General features: G+C 37.2%; 1 protein-coding gene across 1 annotated transcript in view; it reads right to left on the bottom strand.

The window, feature by feature from the left end:
• The window catches only part of LOC140152279 (endoplasmic reticulum membrane-associated RNA degradation protein-like), a 33,706-nt gene extending 9,864 nt beyond the window's left edge, over positions 1–23,842 (bottom strand). Inside the window, exons 1-12 of the mRNA XM_072174584.1 lie at positions 23,654–23,842; positions 23,200–23,301; positions 21,579–21,668; positions 19,256–19,353; positions 18,741–18,874; positions 18,272–18,386; positions 17,423–17,525; positions 16,916–16,945; positions 16,303–16,371; positions 15,084–15,263; positions 13,340–13,605; positions 12,706–12,945 (exon numbers count right to left, since the gene is read on the bottom strand). Of these exons, the coding sequence (XP_072030685.1) occupies positions 12,706–12,945; positions 13,340–13,605; positions 15,084–15,263; positions 16,303–16,371; positions 16,916–16,945; positions 17,423–17,525; positions 18,272–18,386; positions 18,741–18,874; positions 19,256–19,353; positions 21,579–21,668; positions 23,200–23,301; positions 23,654–23,842 (1,616 nt within the window). The remainder of the gene's footprint in view (positions 1–12,705; positions 12,946–13,339; positions 13,606–15,083; positions 15,264–16,302; positions 16,372–16,915; positions 16,946–17,422; positions 17,526–18,271; positions 18,387–18,740; positions 18,875–19,255; positions 19,354–21,578; positions 21,669–23,199; positions 23,302–23,653) is intronic.
• Between the last annotated feature and the right edge of the window lie 3,580 nt (positions 23,843–27,422).

The following is a 27,422-nucleotide window of genomic DNA, read 5'->3' as shown; positions in this document are numbered from 1 at the left end:
TGATATCATGACTGAATTGAAAACTGAATGGATAACTCAAGAAGGTAAAGAGCAATGTTTTGACAAATTCTGGAGCAAGGCTGACTAACTAGTTGGAAAAGAAAATTCAAGAAAACCAAACATTTCCAACCCAGAAGCAACTATTTTATGGACAGTTCCAAGACTAATTATGATATGAATATAGTATGCCTTGTGTGATGTTCATTGAGAGATTGGTACAAAGCAAAACAACAATCAATTAACCAAACATCATATAATTATGAAGTATAGAAGTAAGTTTTCAGCCTTTTCTTGAATATCTGAATATCCTGTGTTATCCTTAAATGATGAGGTAAACTGTCCCAAAGTGTGGGACTTGCAGTTGTGAATGCCTGGTCAACAAAATGCTTCTTGCAAAGTGTGGATGTAAAGGAAGGTATGATCAGCAGCAGAGCGAGTAGGTCTATTTTAGGCAAAATATCAATTATCGATCATGAGAGAATGTACCTTCTGCGTACTGTTATGACAGTAAACATTTCATGGAACATGACCATGTGACCAAAGACTGTGATTGGTCAATACACGAAAGATGTGCTTGCGCCATTAAAGTGTGGTCTTTGTGTAGTACGCTAGGCGCAAATATCTCTGTGTGCCCAAAGTGGCTCGATCTCATGATCGAGAATTAGATATTTTGCCTATAGTTAACATATTGAAATAGAGACATTCACTAAGAGCGTGTTTCTACAGAGCCAAATACCGTTTTGGAAACGGTATGGAACCGTTTATCACTCCTGTGGAAACAGCCTCCAACGCCTTTTTGCAACGCCTTTTCATCGCCAACGGAAACCTCGTTGGAGTAGGTTTTTGCCGTTGATGGCCGGGTAGATTTTCTGTGAAACAGACCTAAGCGGTAACTTGCGATTATCAACAAAATGGCTGTTAATCAACATGTTAATTGGACAGACGACATGACAAAAACGTTAATAACAGCCTGGGCAACATAACAAGTCCAAACTATTATGTAAAGCCACAATTTCTCCGTGATACGGAAAAACAGGAAAACTCACGCAATTCGGGGTTTGCTCACGGAAATTTGTAAATGCTACAAAATAGTGAAAAACTGTGTAAAATGTAAAACTTTTCTGTTGATTTGCAAAATATAACAAAAAAAGTGATTATTTAGCAATAATCAACCATTAAACAATCCATTCTAGCATTAATTCTAGGCCTACGATGCAAGATTTTGGCCATACTACCGTAAAAGGTAAGACAAAATACACTTTTAAAACATGTTTGTCATTCAGATTAAACGGTATGAACATCGCTTAACGGCAAAAACCTGTCTGTGGAAACAGCAGGTTAAACGGTAAGATGACGGTAAGATAGCGTTATCCATTTAGCGGTAACTTAGCGGTGCGCCTGTAGAAACACGCTCTAAGATATGAAGACACTTTTATAGATGAAGACAAATATGCAATCAAACAAAAGATCTTCACCTTTTCTTAAAATCAGTGAGACATCACCTACCAATTTTATTTGAACATCAACTGCATGGTAGTGAATCTAATTGTGCATTGTGTGCTCAGTGTGACTGTGCTATTCCAATTAAAATCCATACACCCCCTATGGAAGACATAACCTTAATCTTCCACACAGGGAGTGTGAATTTCTAATGGGCCTATCTGAATGGGTAACTCCATTTGAAAACTACACCCCTGTGTGGAAGATTAAGGTCATGTCTTCCATACGGGTGTATGCATTCAACTGGAATGGCCGATTTCATCTTTCATCTAGCATACATCAACTAAACAAATATTGCATGCAAAGCGGAGTAATAATCAATATTTCCTCTGCTCCATGCTTGATTTAGAATGAACTTATGAACTTCCATTAATGTTTTTGAATGTAGCATTGTGAGCGTCCTGTTTACATTCACCAGACAATAATCACATATGATTATATTTCCTCCCAATTTCATGTTATGTCTTTTAATGCCAATTATTTCCTGCATACAGTACTATCTTTAACAAACAAGGAGTACATCTAGTAGAAAAATAGATGTGTACAGAGTACCAACTCTTTGGCCAATTACTTTGTGATTAGGACAAGATTTCTCCATTTTCAGGATTTTGATTTTGGGATATTTTGTTGATTTCCATGTTTCCACTTCCATTTTCTCCCATTGATCTAGTTCTAGTGGCGTTTCAGAATGTCCTTTTTCTTTTCTAAATACCAAGTGATTTCTGAGATGAGTTCTGTTTCTATCTGCGTGTTTACACTGAGCACTCTGTATTTTTACCCGGTATTACCTGGTAACCCACAATCCGATTCAGGCAACAACCAGCACGTTTCTACTGAGGCTTAAAATAAGGGTTGTGGTGTGTACCGGAAGTACTGAAAATGTTTTCCTGACCCCCAAGCTGTTTTCAGGTCACGATGTGATACATAAAATGTACATAAAAGAAGTTCAACACCCAGCATTAGCCCGGGGGGGCCACTATAGTGTCAGGAGGGGGTATCAGGCGCGTCCGAGGACTCTCAAAAAGCACCCTAAACAAGTATTTCCGAGACTGAAATTTTCCCCCCTAAACAAGTATGAGTTGCACGATTTGCTACCCTAAACAATTTTCCCCAACCCTAAACAAGAAATTGATGCAATTATTAGGCCTACCCCTAAACAAGTAAACAAACAGAACCCAGGCGGCGAGTGGCATGATAGGGCTAGCAATTTGTGGCAAGCCGTCTGAATTTTGAGCCATACAAGTTTACGTGGTGCTAAAGCTTACCTCAAATTTCGTGCAGTAGCCCCCCCCCCCCCCATGTCCAATATTTTCAAGATTTTTGGGCCAATAATTTCCCCATTTTGGATCACAGGTCCAACCCTTTTTATTGAAATGTTGTAGAATGTATTCTTTGGGATTGGGATGTACCCATTTCTCCACATATCCAAGAGAATTTTGAACTGCAAGTCCAACGCAAATTACGACCATGGCGATTGCAAACCACACATTGGAAGAAGACGGCAAACACGGCCAGTTTAGCTTGGTTTATTTCCTAATTTCGTCTCGATTTAAAACATCCTAGAGCATTAATTATCATACTGGATTTAGTGGTAAACCCAACCAATATCCTGAAACTCATTGATTTATATTTTAAGAAAGCCAAAATAGTTCCAAATTATTCAATCGTTGTGTTTGTAAATACCCTGGTAAAATTTCACACATGTCAAAAGTTCATTGACACAACTTGTTTACAAACCTAGAAGTTCGTGGTTGCTTTGTTGCTCCTTTAGACCATGTCCGATCAACCAAATTTTCTGGGCTGGAAGCCACCAAGACTATGAATATTAATGAGTTTAAAGAGGTTCGGCCAATCGAAAATCCTCTTATATTTTTCCTCATAATTTATTGACTCCACAGTAAAGAAAAAGCATGCTGATTGGTTGTAGGCCTATATTCTGAACAAGTTGTGACCTCGTCCGGGGACCTCGTGTTTAGTATGCTAGCTGGGCCAGTATAGGGATCTGTCATCTCTGACAGCTAAAAGATGGCTTTTAACTGCTTTTGGGGTGTAGGAAGAAGACACTTTCCTTTCACTTTTCATGAATGAAGGAGAAAGCACAAAATCCCAAACTTGGCAAAACTACCCTAAGTACGTAAGAGCTCCAAAAACATACCCTTTTACACCAATTTTACATGAATTTGATACCCTATTCACGTTACGCACGTAACGTACCCTAGTCTGAAAAAATACCCTTTTTACGTGAATTTACGGACGCGCCTGATACCCACCTTCACCATTACAGTGGCCCCCCCGGGAGCATTAGCAACCGTTAACCGTTGTGTTTCTACTGACAGAAATACCGGGTGTCACACCACATCGTCTACCTCATGAGGTGGATCACAGTTGCCGGGTGTCCACACCGCATCACTCTGAACCGATCTGTTTCCACTGAGCACATTAACCGGTAACACTCTAAACTAAACCACATTACCCGCCAACCGTTCCTCAGTAGAAACACGCAGTATGTGATGTAAGCAGGTCAAGTAAGGGAACAAACCAAAAGATCGATGACGTCCTATAAACGAAACTAGTTTCATTTAGGGGGGAGGGGGTAAAAATGTGTTATTATTATTATCATGTCAAAATTTTCAACATTTTATTATTACATTTCTGGCAGGGAGGGAGGGGTCGGCTGAGAAACGAAACTAGTTACGTATATAGGACGTCATCGATCTTTTGGTTTGTTCCCTAAGTAGGATGTAGACCATTCAATATTGACTTCATACAATGTAAATACTTTATCTTACTGAAACTGTCATTGCAACTGACCCATTACTTTCTTAATAGACAAGAGCACAAAATTAGTTGCTTAAACAAATGAAAACAAAATAAATGGTTTACTTGTTTTGGCTGTATCTTGAAACAATGGGCTGTTCCAGTTGAAATCTATACACCCCCTTATGAAAGACATGACATTAATCTTTCACACAGGGAGTGTGAATTTCAAACGAGGTTACCTGAATGCAGCGGCGGAACGATTTTGAAAGTGGGGGGACCAGTCAGGGTGATGTAAAAAATCGAAATTATGGCTGCGAAGCAGCGATCGCGTCGCGCTTGCATGATGCAGGGGGGTGTCTAAGGGGGGATATGCCCCCCTCAGAAGTGAGAAACTTGTGCAAAATGAAGGCCCAAATGAAACCATTTGTTGATGGACCATTTTGGTACTATTATTGTGTACAATTTGAATTTGAAAAAGCCGAAAATTGGTGAATTGAAACTATTAAAGCCATTCGTGGACAAGTTCTCACTAATATTATTTATGTATAAATTATTACTGTAAACATTAAGTGTCGGGTGTCCAAAGTAGAAAAGGGGCGAAAGCAGGGGGGTGTATGAGGGGGAAGTGAGAAACTTTTGCAAACTGAAGGCCCAATTGACACCATTTGGTGGACCATTCTGGCACTATTATTGTGTGCAATTTTAGTTTGAAAAATCCGAAACTTGGGTTAAATGAAGGCCCAAATTGAAGCCATTATTGCTTTTAGTGTTGGGTGTCCAAAGCAGAAGCGAAAAGGGGAATTTGTTTATCCATAGGCCTACACACTGTGTATTAACACAGGGGAGTTGGAAAATTTTGCAAAATGAAGGTCCAATTGAAGCCATTTCATGCATCATTTTTACACTTTCTTTAAGCATGTTAAGGGTCTAGAATAGAGATTTTATTATTTATGTTCACCCAGACATGTTACACACAGCACATTATGGGTTCCGCTGCCGATGCCTGAATAAGTAACTACATTTGAAAACAATCTACACCTCTTGTGTGGGAGATTAAGGTCATGTCTATCATGTGTATGGATTCCAACTAGAATAGCCTTATTTCCCAACATCCTACTCATAGTACTTTCACATCACATATTATTCTCACCAACAGGATTCACAATTTCATTAAATTTCCTCACATTATATTTTTAGACATTTATGTTTGTTTCACAACATAGAATCTGTCATCTTAGGCCCCCATATGGCCTATTTTGTAAAAGGATGCTTTTGTTCCGTAAATTAAAATTGATTTATTGCCATTTACTAGGAGATACGCACCTGATATAAAACACTTCTTAATAGATGCATGTTCTAAAATCTAAAATGCATTATACTGAACCTTGTAGGTGAGTGGTCCAGCTGTGTCTTTGACAGCTTATTTGGCTCTGAGCTTGTTGTCTTGTTTGCTATTGAGTTCTATTTCAACAACTCCTCCTATACCTTTGTACAGGAGCCAACCGTTGTTAATCCGTGATGAATCCACACTTTTACTGTAGCGTACTTTCACGCTTGACGCTTGCGAGACTACGCATTCACGCGATAGCGCGTAAAATTCGTCATGTTTGGAAACTGTGTGCGTATGCAAGCTTTACAAATTAAATTCAGTATTTTTCAGCTAAACATTGCAGTTTTATTCTGTAGTTTTTGTCGGTGTGGTTTTGTTTGTCTGCTTATGTGCACAGTGATTTATCACTTCCAGTGTACTTGTGTACCATTTTCCTGACACTTCTGTTGGCTCCAGAATTGGTCATTTTTGGCCATCAAACTTGGTCTACATTGTTGTTTGGTTTATTGTGTCTGCTTATGTGCACAATGATTTTCATCACTTGTTCTAGTGCACTATTCTGTTCGGATTAATCCCTGTTGTTTTTGCGGTTTAACACCTCTATGGGCCTTGGAATTTATAATTTATAATTCCGGTTTAACACCTCTATGGGCCTTGGAATTGATAATTTTTAGCTACTTTTTCTACTTCTATGCCTACATTTCTTGTTTTTGTCACTCCTCTGCATACCGGCTAGTCTGTATTTTACTTGTTTCTCCACATCAAGTTGGTGTACCTTGCTCTTTATCTTTCCATGGTCAACTAACCTTATTTTAAACAGCAACTTCCAAAATATTCATGATACTGTGTACATGGATGATTAACCGTTACACACACACAGATACATGACCATACTTATTCTACACCTTCTCATCCTCTTTTAATGCTCTGCATAGGCTTCAACATAAAAAATCCACTTTTGAGATATTTTCTCAAAATATCAAGAGCTATCTTAAGAACCAATGAACCAATACTAGGCTTGTTTGTACTCATTTCAAAGCATTTGTCATGGTCGTTTATTTGGTTGTGAAAATGTACAATTCTGAAATGTTTGAATTGAACAAAAAAATTGTCGTCTGCAATCAACACCCACCTGGGGACAGTTAAGTGATGTTACCTTGAAAGTGTTGAATGGGAGTGGTCAGGAATCTCTTAATGACATTTTTAAGCTAAGGGGGTGGTGGACCTATATTAATCTTTAAGGATCTTCATTCAAATCTAGGTTAAGCTTTACTTAGCGATGACAAAGTCACATCTTCACAAATAGATAACAGATTCTGGTTTTAAATGATTCATTGTCCAACAGAAACTCAAGCTAACTCACTACAGGCACAAGTTCACCCTATATTTAAATTCTAAAAAAGGGCACAGTTCTGAAGGTACAGTTCTGATGTATAAAACAAAATTAAAAGCATAGTGCCTGAATGTTTAGTTGTAGTTGATGATGTTGTGCACTGCCCTCACTCAATCTATTGGCTATGTAGTGCTGTTGTGCCTGGGTCATTCCTCGCCGAATAAAGGTTGTCAAGAAGTTTGATTCGCTTTAAATGCAGGATTTCACTGTTGTAGAGTTGTTTTATTTTCTCTTGTTCCTTTTACATCTTCATGTTTTGTATCATAATACTAATCATGGCATGTCCGTCCGTCCGTCCCTCGGTCCGCGCGCTATCGCGTGGCTCGCTAAATGCATGCTCGTGGTGCGTATCGCGTAGTGCGCGGAGTACCGGAGTGCGAGCATCGGAAAGCATTAGTGTGGTTAATCGTGCAGGTGCATCTCATCGGATCAATAGGCCTATTTTCAACACATATTTCAAAACGGCACACGTGCAGAGGCCTATAGTAGCAGAACATGAACCACCCAACCCGAGAACCGCGAAATCTAGTCTTTTATAATATCATTGACATTGTACAAGAACGGACCATCAGGTTGATGAGTGCTGTTGTTTCACAAGCGTTGTTCAAATAAAAATTTTATCAGATTGTTATAATACCCCCACATTTATGCACACTGTTGTAAAATATTCATTAAAAAAAAATTTTAAAAATTTATTTGCAAATTAGCTCATTATCATATTAAAGAATATGTAAAATTTGCAAATTAAGACCAAAAAATGGTGTGAGAGAAAATATGAAAAAAAAACATAAAAAAAAGAAGAAATTTGGATAAGAAAAATCAAAATTGGCTCCTTATCATATTATCGAATATGCAAACCCCACATAAAGTAGCCGTATTCTCAACCCATGGCAATACCTATCCTAGAATATCTGAAGTCAATTCACCTATCCATTCAAGAGACACAGCATCCGTAGGTACGGACAAAGGTACATATGGATAATGCAAACACAGTATGCCCCACGACAGAAAAAATGTTTGGCGTTTCCAAATCATTGATATATAATAGGAGTCTAATAATAAAGAACACAGGTTACACAAATGAACTAATCTGGGCAACTACCAAGACATTAATTAGCAATTAATACATTTGGGCCAGTACCAAGACATGTCATCCATATTATAGCTCTATATAGATTACAATAGCTTAGATACATTTTGGACCAATTTCAAGACAATGATTTAAATGTTAACCTACTTACAAGGTGAAATATTACTTAAGAGGGGCAGTCAATAAGTTTGTAGAACAAGGTATTATACCTTGTTGTAAGGTAACAAATTTGGTCTCATTTGAAAGCTTGCTCCTTCACATTACTGTAGAAAATAGAAGATTTTTACATTACTTTATAGGCATAAAGCCTATCTCCATGAATTCACAGGCACTACCAGAAATGAAAACCGGGTCATCGTAGAATTTGTTCCCGACAAAGACAAAAACTCCAGTTGAAATCCATACACCCCCTATGGAAGACATAACCATAATCTCCTACACAGGGAGTGTGAATATCAAACGGGGTTTACTGAATGGGTGGCTCCATTTCAGACCCCCTGTGTGAAAGATTAAGGTCATGTCTTCCATAGGGGTGTATAGATATCAACTGGAATGGCCCAATAGACAGTTGCTGTGAATGGTGATGAAGTCCTTAATATTTAACAGCAGAAAAATGTTCCTTTGAGTTCGAGCCACCTTGAAGATCATCCAAGGTCCAAAAGACCTGATGACTTCACTACTAATGACATGTGTGCTGGTACAAATACATTAATAATGAATAAAGAACCAAATAAGAAAGATGAGATAGCCACAAACTATGACATCACTGATAAATGTGTTTTCATCATAATTCTATTGACATTTGGGTATTCCAGTATTACATGCAGGTCCCATAATCTTTATGCACAAAATTGATACCAGTTGACAGAATTGGATCTCACGCCCCTACATAGATCATCACTCGGTCACCATAGTGCAATGTCTTCATCAATGATTTCATAATATCAGGTTTGCTGGTGATCAATGCTGGTGAACCTTCACTGAAGAGCGGCTTATGCAACAATAGGGAGACTTCCATTTTGTTAACATTTCCATTTGGACATCTTGTAAAGTATGCCAAGGCTTGTGGATAAACCTTAGGCGTTGTGCCTGTGCGTATCACACTATATATATCACTGTGCTTCTTTTTTATTGATTGTTCTAATTATTGTTCTACAATCATTAATTATAGCACCTGCCAATCTGTTATAATCTTGAAGGTAGTCTAGTTTTTCTACAAGGATTTTCATAGAGTTTGACTCAATGCCAAAAGTTAAAACAAGAGGGGAATTTTATTGCATGATTCAAACTAGTCTACTCCAAATATAGACACACAGTTTCCACTCATGTTCTAACATTTAATATCCCAGCTGGCTAGTGCCAAAAAAGTTTCTGCATTTTTAGATGCAGAGAAATCAAAACAATACAAATATTGGGAAATTTAATCAAAATATGTTGCATTTTCGATTAAAGGCACTTTTAAAAAAGTTTTTAAAAAAAGGATAATCATATTTTCGCTGATCCCAAATTTAATTAAAATGTAAAGGTATAAAACAAGTTGTTCCGGTTGTTTCCATAAAATGTCAACAGATTCTATCATAAGACAAACGGAAAATCAATTTTATCAAATTGCCTTCATATGAGCCCCAGACCTCCCAAATAGGTAAATTTGCCCCTAAATGTTTCAAATATATGACTTTCTACTTCCGATTTTGCTAATACATTCTTCCCACAAGGCATTATTTTTGGCTATGTTATCCCATCTGTCCCATAATGCATTCATATTTCCTGCCCTTTCCTGCTCACAAGGCCTCATTTAGTCCATAAGCAATGGTCGCTTGACTGCAGCCTTAGAATTGAAAATGTCATGTCATAGAAATGTTACGTCATCGATGGGCGATGACCATCGTGTTGGGTTATAATCCCGAGGATTATGATAACAATAGCGGTTGAAGTGTATAGAAACATGAATGTACACGTCGGTTATGTGTTTGGAACTTTGATGATGGTTCGTTGTGATTCCTTCTCATCTACTATTTCCATGCATTTACAAAATTATCCATATCTTGAAAAGTATTGATGCTATTTATATAATTTTGGTACCATTTTAAAGCTTATTGTCTAGTGCTTACATTTTTATTCAAATCATGAAATGTCAAAAATGTGACGTGTTCCTGGATTTGTCATGACACGAATATAGGTTAATTGAACCCAAACAATACTGAACCAGACATAATCATGTAATCACCAAATTCATTGTGTTCAATTTCAATCTTCAAGCTCACAAATACATACATGCCAACCCTAAAATCTCACAAATAGGGACAAATGAGAGAAAAAAATCTGAAAATAGGGACATTCCTGAATTATTACTATAGTCATATTTTTGCAAAAATAGGGACACATTGTAAAATCGCTCTCTTTTATGCTTTTTGTTTCAGTAAAAATTGGGACAGTCCCTATTAAATAGGAACAGTTGGCAGGTATGCAAATGTTGCACTCCAGTTGTAGAGTCACAGGACTAATGCTTCCACCCATATGATACAGATGCTGATGATGACAAGTCAATCATCTTCTGAAAACTTTGCTGTGAGGGCCACAAATGCCAACTTCCAAAAGTCTCATTTTTTGTTGAATCACTAATAATGTGTGGGTTATCCAACTGAAGTTTTTGGAATGCTTTGATAGATACTATAGAAATATCATCTTTAATGTGCTAAGTTTGCTTTAACCCCATGAGAACTACCTGCTGATTGGCCAAAAAGAAGTTTTCATTATTAATTCGACCAATCACAACATTGTTACAATAATTTCACCACGAAAGCTCCATTCTGATTGGTGATTCAAGTGAAGATATCATGTAATTGACCAATCAGAAGCAATGTTAGACTGGCAGGTAGTGCTCAGGGGGTTAATGTGAATAATTTTACATGGATGGCAATTTGGTCCACAATATGTGACACTTTATCACAAAAAAAGAAGGAATAATTATATGAAATGTGAGGAAGTTGAACATCTTCTATTAAGTTACAAACATGTACACACACAACAAGCTGTGGTTCTGGAACAGGGATGTAGCTACAGCGGGCGGCAGAGCCCAACACTCAGATTTAGAGCCCACCACTGATAAACAATTTAAGCTCTAGCACCCGGCACTCAAGTGTCAAAAATTGCCAAATCACATAGAATTTAGCTAAATTTAGGCAATTTTCAATAAAATTGTCAATTTTCACAAAAAATTCCCTCAAATACCACCCGGCACTAAAAATTCTCTGGCTGGTCGTATGTCATAAGTTGGTACAATTTCCATTACATGGTCAAATATGACAAAAAATGTATTTTTTGATATGTTGCTAAATGAAATCAGGCAAATAATGACTCTAAGTCCCCCTATAGAACTCTGTGTTAAGCTTAAAGGAAGTGTACAGCAATCACAATATTATGACAACATAATGTTAGAAAAATGTTATGGTCAATATGAGTTTGTTTAAAATAAAACCATGTGATTTGTGCCTGCTAATTATTTTTCTAACATATAACTAGACATAATGTTGTGATTGCCGTACACTTCCTTTAAACGCCCATAATAACCAGTGGGGTTTCTTTCACTTTACCTTGTTATTTCAGCTTATAAATGGACAGAAACCCTTCCCGGCAGTTATTACTAATATTATTTCACCATAATTGGGTGAAGAATAACAAATTTAAAATTTGGGAAAATAAGTTATTTCTGTGATAGAATATGTATCAAGGTTGATATGTGAGCACTATTACTGATACTGTGGATTTCCACAAACCAGAACAATTACCAACATTAGCCTAATTATCTGACACTAGCGGGATACCCGCGCTTCGCGCGGGTCCCCGCTAGATGAGTAAATGGGAGCGTTCACTATAACAGGAAGAATTACTGAACAGGTAGAATCATTGAAAAGGTACATTTTATTTATCTAAATCTGTCTCTTCTTACACTTTCTTTTTATCTTTTCTGTTCTCATTATTTTAGCTTCTTTTTTTCATACATTTCCTGATTAGTTTCCTTCCTTCTTTGTTTCGTTCCCGTTTCATTTAGTTACTTTAACCCGTTGGCCTAATTACTCGTACCCTTTTGTCCTCATTTTAATTTAATTTTTCTTTATAGTACCGCTTCATGTTGTTTACAACACATCTTTTTCCCGTATTTATTACGTCCTCTCTTAGCGTGTCTGCTGACGTGTTCACCCGGTATCCCGTGACCCGTCCATGTACCTTTTTGTCCTTTATTTTTCCTTCTTTCCGTATTATCGTGTCAACTGGTCTCTGGCACGCAAGTCGTGTGCCTCTGCGCCGTTTCGCGCCCATTGGCGTAATGCGTATTACGCACGCGGCCCCGACGCGATGCCGGCCAGCTGCAGTGACGCGTAGGCTGGTAACCGATTTTCATAACAAAAACCCCGTTTTTACCCATATTTTCACTGTTTTTGCAGCTAATTCTTGCCCGTTTCCAACCAAATTTTCGCATAACCGTCTAGGTAAGTTCTTCGATCTCCCGTATGAATTTGGCGACATTTGGATCGAAACTGACGGAGCCTTTATACATGATACATAGATAGATACATAGATACATACAACATTAGCCTATTTATAGTAAGATTGGACAACAGGCCTACTCACTTGTTAAGAAGCCTGGCATAATTATTCCTTTGTCTTGATCTCAGGTTCTTCTCACACCACTGCTGATATCGATCTGTCGCTGTCTTCGCTACATTGGTAACTACTACTCTGCACTCTCGCACTATTCGTCTGAGAAGCGCCACCACTTCAAGTTCACTCCGAGGTCTAAACAGGGTATGAAGCTTACATTCCTTGCAAAATGATTGTAGTAAATCTACATCAGAGAAAGCATTTAAGCACCTATGGAGTGGAGGAACACATGAGGAATTAAATCGCTCTTATCCGCACAAAAAATGTTAATTTTCATTAACCAAATCATTAGTCAAATTCCAGGATGGTAATAAGGAAAATTTGATCCATTATATGAGACCAAAAACTCATCAACATTGAGAAAAAATAGGAGGGAGATGAGGCTGTCGATGGCGGACCTTTAAGCAGTAAAATATCAAAAACATTGGGAGTCAATTCAGAAACCTATTACCTACTAAATAGAGCTGCATTTTGAACCATTGTCAGAAGTGAAGATTAAATTAAGGTTCAGGTCAGTAGACTACCAGTCGCATTCCTAAAAATCTAGAATTTCATAAATTTGTACTATTACAACAATAAAACTTTTTTGAAAATAGCAAAATACCTTATTAACTCAGAAATATCCTGCTCATTAGCATTCCCTGCTAGCATCAAATGTGCTGATGAATACACAGGTGATGTCATGAAGTTTTCCTCTGTGTAGGTGCACCATGGGATATGTTCTAATGCATCATGGGATGGGTGATTGAGGTCAATCCATGAGGTCAAGCTGGCGATGTAATCAGTAAGTTCTGATTTAAGTCTTGACAAAGGATGAAAGACTGATGTGTAGCTGGTTGATAAACACACAAGCTTATCAAGAATATAAACCTGTGACAAAACAAAGCAAAGACATGGCAACATTTATTTCATTGTGTTCCACAGTACTAGTACTGACACGTGTTAGTTAGTTATAAATTTGAGCTGCATAAGGAATGATCTCCGCTGAATAAAATCAAACTGAATGGTCATTCATTTAAAGTTCTGTGTTCTTCCTGCGATCATGTGCTCGTAATCAGCGCTGAATTTGGTGATCACAGACTCAAAAATATTGAATAGACTGTAACATATTTTTGGATTCAAGCATCATTTAGTTGTTTTGTGATGCTTTTCGGGTAATGCATAATGATTGTGGTAAAAAATATGAGTGCTATTTTAATACTATGATCCGTTTTATAATGTGTAGTGCCTATGTGTGTGTACACTATATAATAACAGTATATGGTAGTGATACATCATAGAAAAACAAAATACACACAAATCGTGATGACAAATATTGGCACTCAATTCTTACTTTGTACAATTGTGTTTCTGGTTTAAGAATCATAGTTGATGAATTTCAGAGTAAACCTCAGCAAACTGATTGAGATTTACTATATCGGCAGTTTCCAATTCATGTTGAAATCACTGTGATATTCTAGTTTTTACAAACTATGCCACTGCAGTTGATCTTGCATATCGCACACGGTCTTGTGAAAAATCCAGTCTCCTCCATAGCTGGCTTGATTCCCACTCACCCCACATGAAACTGGATTGAGCAGAATCAAACTGGCTGCAGAAGAGAAGAGATGGTGCCCAGTTTAACCCCATGAGAACTATACCTGCCGATTGTCCAAAAAGAAGTTTTCATTATCAATTGGACCAATCAGCAACATTGTTAGAATAATTTCACCACACAAAAAATTGGGGTGAATTAATTGCAAAGCTCCGTTCTGATTGGTGATTTAAGTTTAGATATCATGTAATTGACCAATCAGAGGCAATTTTAGATCGGTATGTAGTGTTCAGGGGGTTAATGAGGATCAATAATGTGATGAGAAAGCAAGGGCTGCACGTTATGTTATGAAGTACACTACCTCTTATGGTAGGCGACTCGTGTAGGTCTTCAATGGCAGGTTTCATGCAGGATATGCGCATATAGACTGCATGGGTAGGTACGTTTTCCATGAGGGATCTACGCATGTAGACTGCATGGGTAGGTACATTTTCCATGAGGGATCTACGCATGTAGACTCATGGGTAGGTACATTTTCCATGAGGGATCTATGCATATAGACTGCATGGGTAGGTACGTTTTTCATGTGGGATCTACGCATGTAGACTGCATGGGTAGTTAGTTTTCATGGGGGATCTACGCATGTAGACTGCATGGGTAGTTAGTTTTCATGGGGGATCTACACTTATAGACTGCATGGGTAGGTACAGTTTTCTGCTGTGGATTAGTTGCGAAAGATGGCAACTGGTCCAACCAAGGCCATCAAGCAATATTGAAGTTAAGCATCATTACTGAAAATGATTACAACACTTACACAGTCTTTGCTACTGCTAACATCCTTTCTTGGTCCTACACATACACACAAAACAGATGACACTAAGAGAACATAGTTTGCAATGTCTTTGGAAATGTTCAAGATGTCAAGCTCTCCATGGCTGATGTGATCTCGCAATCTTGGCCCCTCTTGGTGCTCAAGAAGATCCAGAAGCATTTCCTGTGGCATAAGTAGAATTGGAGACAAAGAAAGATTGAATCTTCTTGTTCATTTCTGACATTACTTTTATCAAAGTTTAAAACTAAATTGAGAAAGTAATATGATAAAATGCACATAGACAATAATGATTCTAATGGCGAAGTGCTTTATGTTAATTAATACAAAAGATCCTCTAACACTTAAAGGTGACTGAGGCAATACCCATTAATATCTTGCTTTTAGACAATGTCAAGCAGGTCATATTTATGTATTGCTTCGTCATACAATTCATACATTCACACCTCTAAAAATCTTTTTGAGATTCTGACACATGAAAGGAGCAATCATGTGTTTCAAAAGATGAGTTGACTTGTACCTGGTAGTATGTGCGCATCATCACAATTTTCATTGTAAACATCTCAAAAAAAGTAACTAACCTCCCTTAAATAATGATCATTATTCAAAAACGGGTAAAATGTGTTGGAAGCAGAATTTATTTCTGCACATTTTGACACCTCATTTGCAGCAATTGACTAAATATTGACGTCACAGCGTACATTTAAATCAATGTAACCCAAGATTTGAAAGTTGCAGTAAATTGTATTGATTTTGAATTCAGTGTAATGGAAGGAAATCTGTGTAATGATATCTGAGTGTTTTTGTATTGTAAAAATTTGTGTGTAAGTGCAACTTTCAAATCTGGACCTCACTTCATTACATTGACTGGTGTTTTATTGTTTTGTGGGCTATCGTATCAAATGAGGTGTCAAAATGCACAGAAATAAATTCTGCTTTCAACCCATTTTACAGATTTGTAATACTTTTTTTGAGATGTTTATTTGCCTGGCAGTATGCGACTGCATCAGGGCCCGTGGTTTAAACAAAACCCACCACATCACAATAAGGGCTATTGAACAGTGTAGTGGTTGTATGCAGTTTGCTCAAGCATATCAATATACCAGTCCCTTGCCTTTGTTGATAAACATTGAGGTCAACTCATCTATATAAGGACGGAAGAAGTGGACATCACATATTGAACAGAGTACAAAATATATCTTACCATAAATGACACTCCAACTCTCTGTACTAATAAATTGTCTGTATCATCAGGAAGAGTAGAACACATCATCTGAATGTAGAGAAAAAAACAGCAATTCTTATTAAAACTTTTTTACGAAATAGGTAGGTGGGAATTAGTATGAATGCTTGCTGAAGACAAAGAGATTGGATAGATCAACTTATGAACCATAACAACGTTATATGTGTAGTATTTGACTTAAATCAGTGCTTCTGCATCCTTTTCTCTAGGCATTCTACCAATATGTTAACAAATCTTCATAAACTCTGCATAGAGTTGTATAGGATTATGAAGTTTCTTTAATTTCACGAGAAAAGGAATGATCCCTTGGTATCAAAACTGGAATGCCAGAGGGCAGAGCAACATACCAGTTAATTAACAGTCAAGTTCAGTTAACAATGAAATCATATTTATTCTGTGTTGTTATTGAACTATGAGGGGTGGAATATGGTGTGTTCATGTCCCCCTCCTGAATATACCATGATTTTCTCAAAGAGATGATACACTACTGGTCTCAATGTACAGTTCACAGAGATATAGTTATAACATCTACAACATGTTTTATGATTTTTAATAATCTTTATTCATACCTTACCTCATCAAAAGTAGTAAATAGGATGGCAGACTGAAAAATAAAAAAGTGAAAGTAAATATGTGAAATAGTGAGTATTGTTGTGATATGGGTTATATTATTTAAAATTACTCTTAAATCCATGGGCCTACTCTGAAGGAACTAGATTTTGCATTTGAAACATTTATATTTGCACATATACTTGCCTAAATAAGGCCAAAAATATTAATTCTGTGGCATTTTTGGTTTTTGGTAGGGTAAATCACTGTAGCCTAAGGTAGTGCATTTGACTCGTGATGACAAGCTTGTGGCTTCCCAACCTGCCATAGACAACAATAATGTTTTGTGTCCTTGAGCAAAACACTTTCTCTCGATTGTCCCACTCCACCCATGTGTAAAATGGGGAGTTGGCTGTGGAATAAATGTAAAGAACTTTCATAACAAAAAAAAAACAAAACAAACAAAAAAAAAAAAAATAAAGGCTCCATATACATGCCTACATTTCTTTATTTATCATCCTATCATACTTACCTCGGCTGTTAAGACACGATGTTGACACTTATTAGCTGATGCAAACACCTGTCTTAAACTCTGCTCTAATTGAGTCAGTAAAAGCACTACACAAATACCATACCTGTATCACACAAATACATGTGGTCAAAATAGATTACATTATGGAAGAAAGCAGTTACCTTGTATGCCAACAACACCAGAAAATCAACAATAGGGACCAAAATAGAATACCATTGCTCAGGAAATGTATGTTATTGATTGGGACTATAATTTATTCCCACATCCCTTCCCCAACAAAATGGAGGGTACTATGAACTAATTAAGATGTTGAATGTATCTTTTTGACGATATTTATGATAAGCTGCTGAAGGCAAGTGGGATGGCAGGAGCCATATTTTTCCAGTTTTAGCCATTAAACTAAAACACTGCAGTGTACTTCTTAATATTAATACTTTGATCTTATTAGAAATAAGTCAAGGAACAAAATAATTCATTTATATTTCCATTTATAGGTCTTGCAGCTCTCAAGTTAAGGCCAATGATATATTGAAATTAAAGTTTTGGTAATTTTCTCCTTCCAAGAAAAATCATGTCAGGGATGGGTAAAATGACACTCCTTATATCCTGGGGATATCATTTATAGAACCCACACCATTCCTTGTATGTGTCAGCTTTATTTGTCTCAATATTTGAGTGCAATCACTACTAGGTCATGCTCCCCTCGGACTCACTTTAAAGGACTACAGGAATGAGACGACAAAGGAAATACAGAAATACAGTGAACCTGGAGAGCATCATGATTTAGTTTCAATCCAGCTAAGCATTATGGGCTATAGGCACCTCATTATTGCAAGAAAATGTTCAAACCTTTCTTCTCTGTAATACTGCACTGCCGCATCCCAGTAAGGTAGCATTACTTCGGCTATACATATTGAGTTACTAAATAGGTTACTTATCACCTCCAGTTCTGTGTCGGTCAAATCTAGGAAAACAAACAAACAAATAAATATGTTGGTTTGCATATAGAAAACAAAATCATCATATGAATGTAGAATAGATTTCATAAAAAAACATTACATAACCCACATGTAAGAGAATCATATCATACACACTGTAATGTGTCACTGGTCGCATGATGGGCATAAAGAGTGATGTCCAACTACTCAGTGTGATGATCACAAACAAGTAAACAGTTTAGAAAAGTCATGTCTTTAAAGATACCTCATCTTTAAAGATGCCATGATTCTTAACAGCAAAGTACTGGTCTGAATGACATAACAACGAACAAACAGAAGAAAACATACAAGTAATAACTGTGACAAAAATACAACTGTACCTGGCAGACTATGTTGCAATTCACATATTTGAGGAAAACTCAAAGGTTGTCTGTGTGTCACTTTACCACCAGGTATCTTCTTACCAACAATGACTCCTAGACTTGCTGTCAACACAAGCAAGAAACTACTGTATCTGCAAAATTTAAATGAAATAAAAAAAATAAGTGAAATATTGTCATTAACCCATCTTGCTCTGTGATTTTCTTCGCTGACCCAAGCAGATTGATCAATAACATCATCAACGCTTTGAGAAAGCCAGGTTTCTCGCAAAACTGTCAGCAGAAAAACCTAAGTTAATCAATTGGTCTTTGCAAATGAACTCAAAAATAGCTGATTAATTAACAGATGATCTGATGAACCTCTTCAATCATGTTCATGGCATCAGCATGGAAAATGCATTAACATGAGTACAAACAAGCCTATTTTGAGATTTTGATATTTTGAGAAAATATCACAAAACTTGGGACTTTTTATTTTGAAGCCTATGGCCAGTACGCAGAGCACTAATACTTACCTGACTGAGATTTCTTGTGGAGCAGCAAAGCCATGCCAGATAATATTACGTAGATTCAGACTGGTAGGAGGACCAATCAACACACGTAAACAGAAAACCTGATCAAGAAATAGATTTTAAAAAACATGTAAAAATGCATCTTGCCAACAAATAATCAAGTCATATTTCTGATCATTTAATAATGTATCAGTTTGAAATCATAAAATACCTCCAAGACTACCATTAAATAAAACCATACATGTATCAATCATTGATTCAAGGGCTGATACAGACATCAGTTGGTGACAAAAGCCAAGACTATTTTGTGATGTGACTCAAAAGCACACACAGTATAAAAATCAAGGGAAATGGTACAACGTAGATATGCCCGCTTCGTCTTCCATGACTACAGAACTACCAGTAGTGTATCAGCCATGCTTCACCAACTGCAATGGCCATCCCTACAGGAACGGCGTGCCCAGGCTAAAGTGGAAATGATGTACTGCATCACTTATGGACTTGATATTCCATAGTCCTACCTTGTTCCAACCGTGATGCTACATAGGCACTTAATAAAATATCATGTGCCATTTGCCAGGACAACTGTTTACCAACAGACTCTGGAATGCACCACGTAACTGTTATTGATATTGGCGTGGTATTTTGCATTTGTGCTTGAGAGATCAAATGCTGAAGACACCCAAACAATGCATGTACCTATAACTGACATTTGATGCCCGGGGTGGTACTCAAGTTTGGTTTAAGCGTGGTATTTTGCTCCAAACCTCGAAATAGACCAGATTTGGACTGGAAAACTTACAAGGATTCAAATTAACTGAACTGAACTCATATTATGTACAAGGGACTACCCCGGAGAACTACAACAGACTAGTGTCAGAAAAAGTTTATGCATCAAAGAAATTACCTTATAAATAAATACCTTGTAAAAATGTGTTCATAAAACTATTTATTTTTAGAGAGATATAGCAAAAAACACCAAAAAACAAAATATATTACAAAATACAAGTGAGGTGTCTATAATTATGCAATATGGAGACGTTTTATTTTGGCAATAATCATGAAATAACCATGTCAAATAAAAAAATAAAAAAATAAAAAAAGAAACCAACCAGGTAAAGTAAATGAAGGAAATACTGTATATAAGTCAAAAGTCTTAAAAAGCTCTTTGAAAATTTGAAAATGATACTTATAAAGTATACAACAAATTTATTTATGTTCGATTTCAATATTTTGCTGATTTATTTTCTGTCTGTGTTTTCGGGGACCCAGATGGTTTCTACCTTATTTGATTTGTTTGCAATTAACAAAGAACTTTAATTGCAATTATTTTTTATCTTTTTAACATTTTTGTATTAGAAATTGGTAAGAGTTATATATTGTTGGTGTTTTCTTTCTGTTATGTCTGTTAATATTAAGGATGTATGTGTTAAGTGCTCAAAAATTGTAAAACAATGTCACAAGGATATATCATGTAAAATTTGTAACGGTTAAAAAAAAAAAAAATGTACCTTATTAAAGCCTAAACAATTAAAATGTCTAAATCCAAAGGATTGGATCTGCTCGAAATGCATTGAACCCATTGATAATAGCGATAATTCTGATATCGAAGCAACTTAAACCAAGCATACCACGTTAATTTAACAGATACAGACCTAGAAAAATATAATGAATTTAAACCCAAATTGTCTCAGTTTTTACAAATTTTCCCAACATTTTGAAAATTTTGGCTAGATTAAGGAAAAATTGGGCTATTTTCTGAAAAAATTGAGAAAATTTTGAAAAAAGGACCCATTCATATACCAAAATAGGCTTTGAAAAAGGGGTCATTGATATACCAAGAGGCTGAAAATGCAACCCATATTTGCGGCCCGTCCCCGGATGGTTATTTGTACTGATTACCCCCGGATGTGATGTCACATTGGTTATCTCTATACACCTGTTCACTGTAAAATACATAGCTCTCATAATTTAATAGAGACAGGTCAGAGAAGATATCTAACACTTCCCACAATGCATTTCTTCCATTTCAATTTACTGTACTGATTTTCTATCTAGTGTAACATTTGTCGATAGTGATGAAATGTACCAGATCTTGCAAAATATGTTTATTTCTTGACTATCGACCCATGTTTAGCCAGTCTATTCTCAAAATGAAAACAAAGGGAACCTGCACAAAGTAATAAGAGTGTCACTTGATGTAAGGTGATTTGACATCTTGCAAAGGATTCTGGGAAGGGCAAGATATCTTCTCTGCAACAGGTCATAATCTGGAATCAATAGGTGAAAAACCAAAATGACTGCTCATACAGTATAAGCTTCTTACCACAAAACATCCAAATATATCTCTCAGCTCTTCTGTGCTTAACAAGTCTTTCAACATAGATGGACAAGGAGAGTTTCTTGTTAAGAATATCTGCAAATGAATGAAAGTAAAATAAAGTGAGAAGATAGTGAAAAGCAGAGTCTATAACTAAACATTTACCCATCTGACTATCTGTGCACATAAAGCAACAAATCAAACAATGGCACCAATAGGATGACTCACGCTACGCAACTGTTTTTGACACTTTTAGCACTCCTGATATGTGACGGTCATGTCAAAAGGAGACACTTTTGGGCAGGTTATCAATTTTGAGGTTTTTACATATCTTATATAAAGAGATATTTTGCTCCACAACGCCGTTTTCCCCAATGAAATCGGACTTTCCTAAGCAAAGATATCGAGTTCGTAAGTTATGGTATTATAAAATTGGAAATTGAGATATCGGCCTTTAAAAATATTTTTGACAATGTTGAAAGTAGGAAATACCTTGAAAAATGTCTCAAAAAAATACAAGATGCCAGTTATATTCCGGTGTGAAACTATCAGACAATATTTTAAACATTAATAACATCACAAATTTGCAGCAAACCCAAATTGTTAAAAATCACCCCCGGGCAGATATTTGGCTATTTCTCCATTTACGATCCTGCCCAAAAGTGTCTCCTTTTGACATGACACGTCACATATGAGCAAGGAAACCAACTCTCTCTCTGGGTCAGATGGCGCAGGATTGCGCTGCTGTGGTCTTCACAAGAGTACGCCATCTACTTCTATCAAAAGCCAAACGTGTTGCACCATACATTCCGTGTGATGAAACGTTCTTAACATCATTTGTCATGTTGATGGATGTCCCCTTCCACGATGGCCTTCCACAGCTCCCTGAAGAATCTGCGCCAGTCCCCCGGGTAAAAGCAGGGGCGCCCAAATGAAGAAGAAGGGCGGCAAAAACGAAGGGGCGAAAAAGAATTAGTAGAGAAAAAGGGTCTATACTTAAGAATGTGCCGATTTTATGGTGCTAGCGCCTGCAACCCTTTTTTTTTTTTTTTTTTTTTTTTTTTTTTTGCTCTTCACTTTTTCAAACGACCGTGAAAAAATTTGGGGCAACCTTTTCGGGCTGTTGAGGAAGGGGTGGCAAAATTGAATTTTCTTCAGCCCCCCCCCCAGGGTTGGGGCGGCCACGGTACGCCATTGGATTGATTTCAACTTGAATACCCCATTAGTGTCCAATGTCATTCCACTAATCACACTGAATCTCACAAATTCGTAATAATCACACTAAAATGATTAAATAATCAGTCAGTGATTATTGTAGTATTACTCATTTCAGAGTTATTTTAGATTTCACTGATTTTTTTCACTGATTTTATTTCATAGTGAAAGAACTGCAATTCAATGGGATATATCCTTGTTAAGCTACAAATAACTAGATTCCATTTGACTTCCTCAAGGTAGTAACATCAGCATGATCAGTGCGTGCTCCAGTGAGCACAATAATAAGTTGCATGCATTAATTCAAAGAACTGGCATGTTAACACACATGAACAAAGGCAGTGAGCACACATACACGTAAGTAACTGCCTTGAGGAAGCCAAATGGATTATTATCATGATTATAGACTTACATCTCCTAATGATCTTTCTAAAGCAGCAGTCAGCAGCATCAGGCACACAGAATTACCAACTGATTCATTACTTCTTACAGCTTCAAGGCTCTCAATGAAAACCTGTACAGAAGTGAAAAAAATATGTGAAGATCTAGTTTCTCCCTATGAATTGGTGAATTACACGTTTGGACCATTTTGAAGCACAGTGCCTAGGATGACACCATTGCGTGCTATAATGGATACACCGCAGTGGCCTACATGTAGGATGACACCATTTGTGTGCTATAATAGATACACCCCATTGGCCTAGGATGACACTGTTATGTGATACAATGGATACACCCTGGCAGTGGCTTAGGATGACACCATTATGTGCAATAATGGATACATCTCAGTGACCCAGACTGTGCCTTTGAATTTACAACACAATTACTTCAATGTATTATTACAACACTTTCTTTTTTCACTTTACCTCAGCCATTCCTGTCCATTGTAATTGTTCATAATATTTAAGTTTAAACTCTTCCATTGACAATGATGCGACATGACTATGTACAGCCTGGCATACGGGTGCTAATCTTCTTACAAGCTCCTCAAACTTATTAGCATCAGCAGTAATATCTGAAAGAATATAAAAGCACATACTGGTGTTCAACGTCATCATCCAAATAATGTTCAAAACTAATCAAGCAAAATGTGGTAAATGCTTTTAAGAAAGCCATTGAAAGTATTACCATTTTCAAACATAAGGACATTTTGTCATAATTTTTTCTTACTAAAACATTGATTTCAAAGAGTTCACTTTCGACAACACTGAGCTATTATTTGTGATAAGATAACTCAAAAATCCTTTTTGATTTTTCACATTCAAATATTTTTCATTGATACAATGTACATGTGAAATCAGGCCTTTATTGGAATAAGCTTAAAAGTTTTGCAGGTCCTCCAGGTCTGTCTAACAAGTTCATAAACACAAAAGTTTAAGAAATCCAGGACCATATCCTTTTAAGGGCATCTGGGCCAAGAATCCAGGTCTGTGTATTTATTTATTTATTTAATCTTTCTTTAACCAGGGTAGCCCCTTCAGTAACTAGTACTGATCTCCAAGGGGGCCCTGAGTGACAATTCACAATATACATATACATTGTACAATTTCATGCCAGAGGTTAATATAAATTAAATTAAAAGCAATGCATGGAATCAAAAGTTACATGATACATTATTTACATTGTACATCAGGTTCATTTTTACATCAGGTCTGGTAACACAAATAGTTACATGATTAAATACTAATAATATTATAACAATGTACATGTTTGGCAATCAGATATAAAGAAAAGACAAAAGTTGAATAAATTTGTGGAAATTGATAAAATTTTAATCACAAATCTGAAATACAGTTTTTAAAAGTATTAAGGGTCATGGAAGAAAAGTTTCTACGGATGTCTTGAGGGAGTTCATTCCAAGCATAACATGATCTGTAGTGAAAAGTTCTCTTGCCAGGATTTATGTTCCATTTTGGAATGGCAAGAGAATTGAAAGTTTGGCTTCTGGTACCATGAATTATTTCTTACTTTTATGACAGCTCAATATTAAACTGTACATATATGTATGTATGTGCGGTACTTACCAATTCCATGAAAAACAACTGCCTCCAGATAACCCCACTGTAAATATCCATCTTCATCCAAACACATCTTCAATAGCATTTCTTCTTCCTCTTGACTCACAGTTCCTGACCCTATTTCACAGATAAGTTGGTGTACTTTGGCTGAGAGAAAACTCTTGGTACTTGAGATATTTAAGGCTTCCATTTTTCTTCCAGAGGCATAAATAAAACCTACAAAATTAAGACCAACAAGTCAAAATTGTTACAAAAAAGTTACAATACTTGAGTTATTTTACCAACATTTTAGCTAATTGTAAAAGAAGTGTAAAACACAGGAAGAAACAACCCTCCAATAATAACATGAGAAACTATTTACTTCCAAAAAAATGAGTCAAAAAGCACATTTGGAAACAGACAGAGACAGTTTGGTGAATTCAGGAAGGTGACCCAAAGGTGAGGTGCAAGGACCTTTTAAGCATCAAATCAAGCATGAGCATAGGACCTTACAAGTGCAAAATACACACTGGATGGGTATAAGCCAAATTTATACTTGATCACTTTAGCAGAAAAGTGATTCTCAAACATGCTCAGTTTGAAGGACCTTTTGAGGCATCAAGTCAAGCGTGAGCATGGACCTTGAGCAAAATAATACGCTCTAGATGGGTAAACCAAATTTATACTCAATCGCTTTAACAGAAAAGTGATTCTCAAACATGCTCAGTGTTAACTTCCATTTTCAGAGCGTCAAGCCGATCAATTGATACAAATTGCCGAGGCAAAAACAATGTTGATTTTGCGAGTTGATGCAACTCCTGAGTGATGCTGCCTTGTCACATGAATGCATCAACCAATCATTTCCTATCAACTGGTTTTAATTAATTTACCGTTATCAGTCATTAACTTTCGGAGATGAATTTAATTAATCTGTTCTAAAATTTTGTGGCCTTTTTTACTTGTCGTCTGCAATGGCAATGGATTATTCCCACTTGGTCCAATCCCATTTGGTCCAATCCCACTTAGTTCAATCCCATTTGGTCCATTCCCACTTGGTCCAGTTCCCACTTGGTCCAATCCCATTTGGTCCAATCCAACTAGGGCCATGTCCCACTTGATCCATGTCCCACTAGGGCCATGTCCCACTAGGTCCATGTCCCACTTGGGCCATGTCCCACTAGGGCCACGTCCCACTAGGGCCATGTCCCACTAGGGCCATGTCCCACTAGGTCCATGTCCCACTAGGGCCATGTCCCACTAGGGCCATGTCCCACTAGGTCCATGTCCCACTAGGGCCATGTCCCACTTAGGCCATGTCCCATTTGGACCAATTCATAGGCCTATGTGTACATGAAAAGATGACAAGATTTAGAAGAACAGAAAGGAAAAATGAGACAAGAAAGAAAGAAAAGGAAGAATAAGGCTGATGAAGAGGGAGAAGAATAGACAGGGGAAGGAAAAGAGAAAGAAGCAGCAGGACAAAGTAAGGAGATAGAGATTGAAGAAGGCCGGTACTGTTTGCCAACATAATGATGGAGAATGGAAATGATCCATAAATGATGATCTTATCTATAATTATCCCTAGTGGGACATGGACCTAGTGGGACATGGACCTAGTGGGACATGGACCTAGTGGGACATGGCCCTAGTGGGACATGGCCCAAGTGGGACATGGCCCAAGTGGGACATGGCCCAAGTGGGACATGGCCCTAGTGGGACATGGCCTAAGTGTGAAATGGCCTAAGTGGGACATGGACTAAGTGGGACATGGTCTAACTGGGACTGGACCAAGTGAGATTTGGACCAAATGGGATTGGTCTAAGTGGGATTGGACCAAATGGGATTGGATCATGGATAGACATTCCTGGCACTGTTGAAAAATTTTTAAAAATCTGGTTTGTAAAATTGCTCAGAAACCACTCTTTTATGCCAAATAACTTGATAAATATGTCACTTCTAATTGCCGTTAATTGGGTACCGGTACCGGTAATTTTTTTTAAAGTGAGGATCATTCTTAAAAAAAACACACCTTCTAGTAAAATGAGTGTTTTGAGACCCTAATCCCAGATCCACACAGATCCTTTTTTGCTTTTCAAAACCACTCTGCATCCGCACTTTCTTCATGCGGATGCTTGCAAGTAAATTCTGAATCAGATTATGTTTGCGACATATGTATATCCTCTAAGTAAACACTGCTTAAGGTATGTGCATGTGCTGTGTTGCGAGCGCTACTTGACAGCTTTATAATCCCTATTCATGTTACGTGCATCACGCTATTGTGGACCATCCTTCTGATATTTGAGTGTTTGGACAAGCGGAACGGTCTTTTGTCTACCTCTCTGTTTGTAAATAGACGAGGAAGTCAAAATTGTCATCCTCGCCGAATACTATTTACTAAAGAAAGTCAGCGTAATAATACCATTCCTATTATTAATATTAGTGCATGTAGTTCGGCACTGAAAGCAGTAATGCCAACGCGTGCCGCGCCTTAGGCGCACAATTGGGCTACTTGGCGATCACTTGCCGCTACTCTAAAAAAAGCCGCTACTCATGCCGCTACTTGCCATAAAATTGGGCTACTTCTGCCAGTCTCTGGCCGCGGCAGTAATTTTGATGTATTTTCCTTTCAATTTAGCCG

The sequence above is a fragment of the Amphiura filiformis genome, chromosome 5 (assembly GCF_039555335.1).
Source record: "Amphiura filiformis chromosome 5, Afil_fr2py, whole genome shotgun sequence".
In the NCBI taxonomy this organism is placed as follows: domain Eukaryota; kingdom Metazoa; phylum Echinodermata; class Ophiuroidea; order Amphilepidida; family Amphiuridae; genus Amphiura; species Amphiura filiformis.
This window is presented reverse-complemented; position numbering and strand designations above follow the sequence as displayed.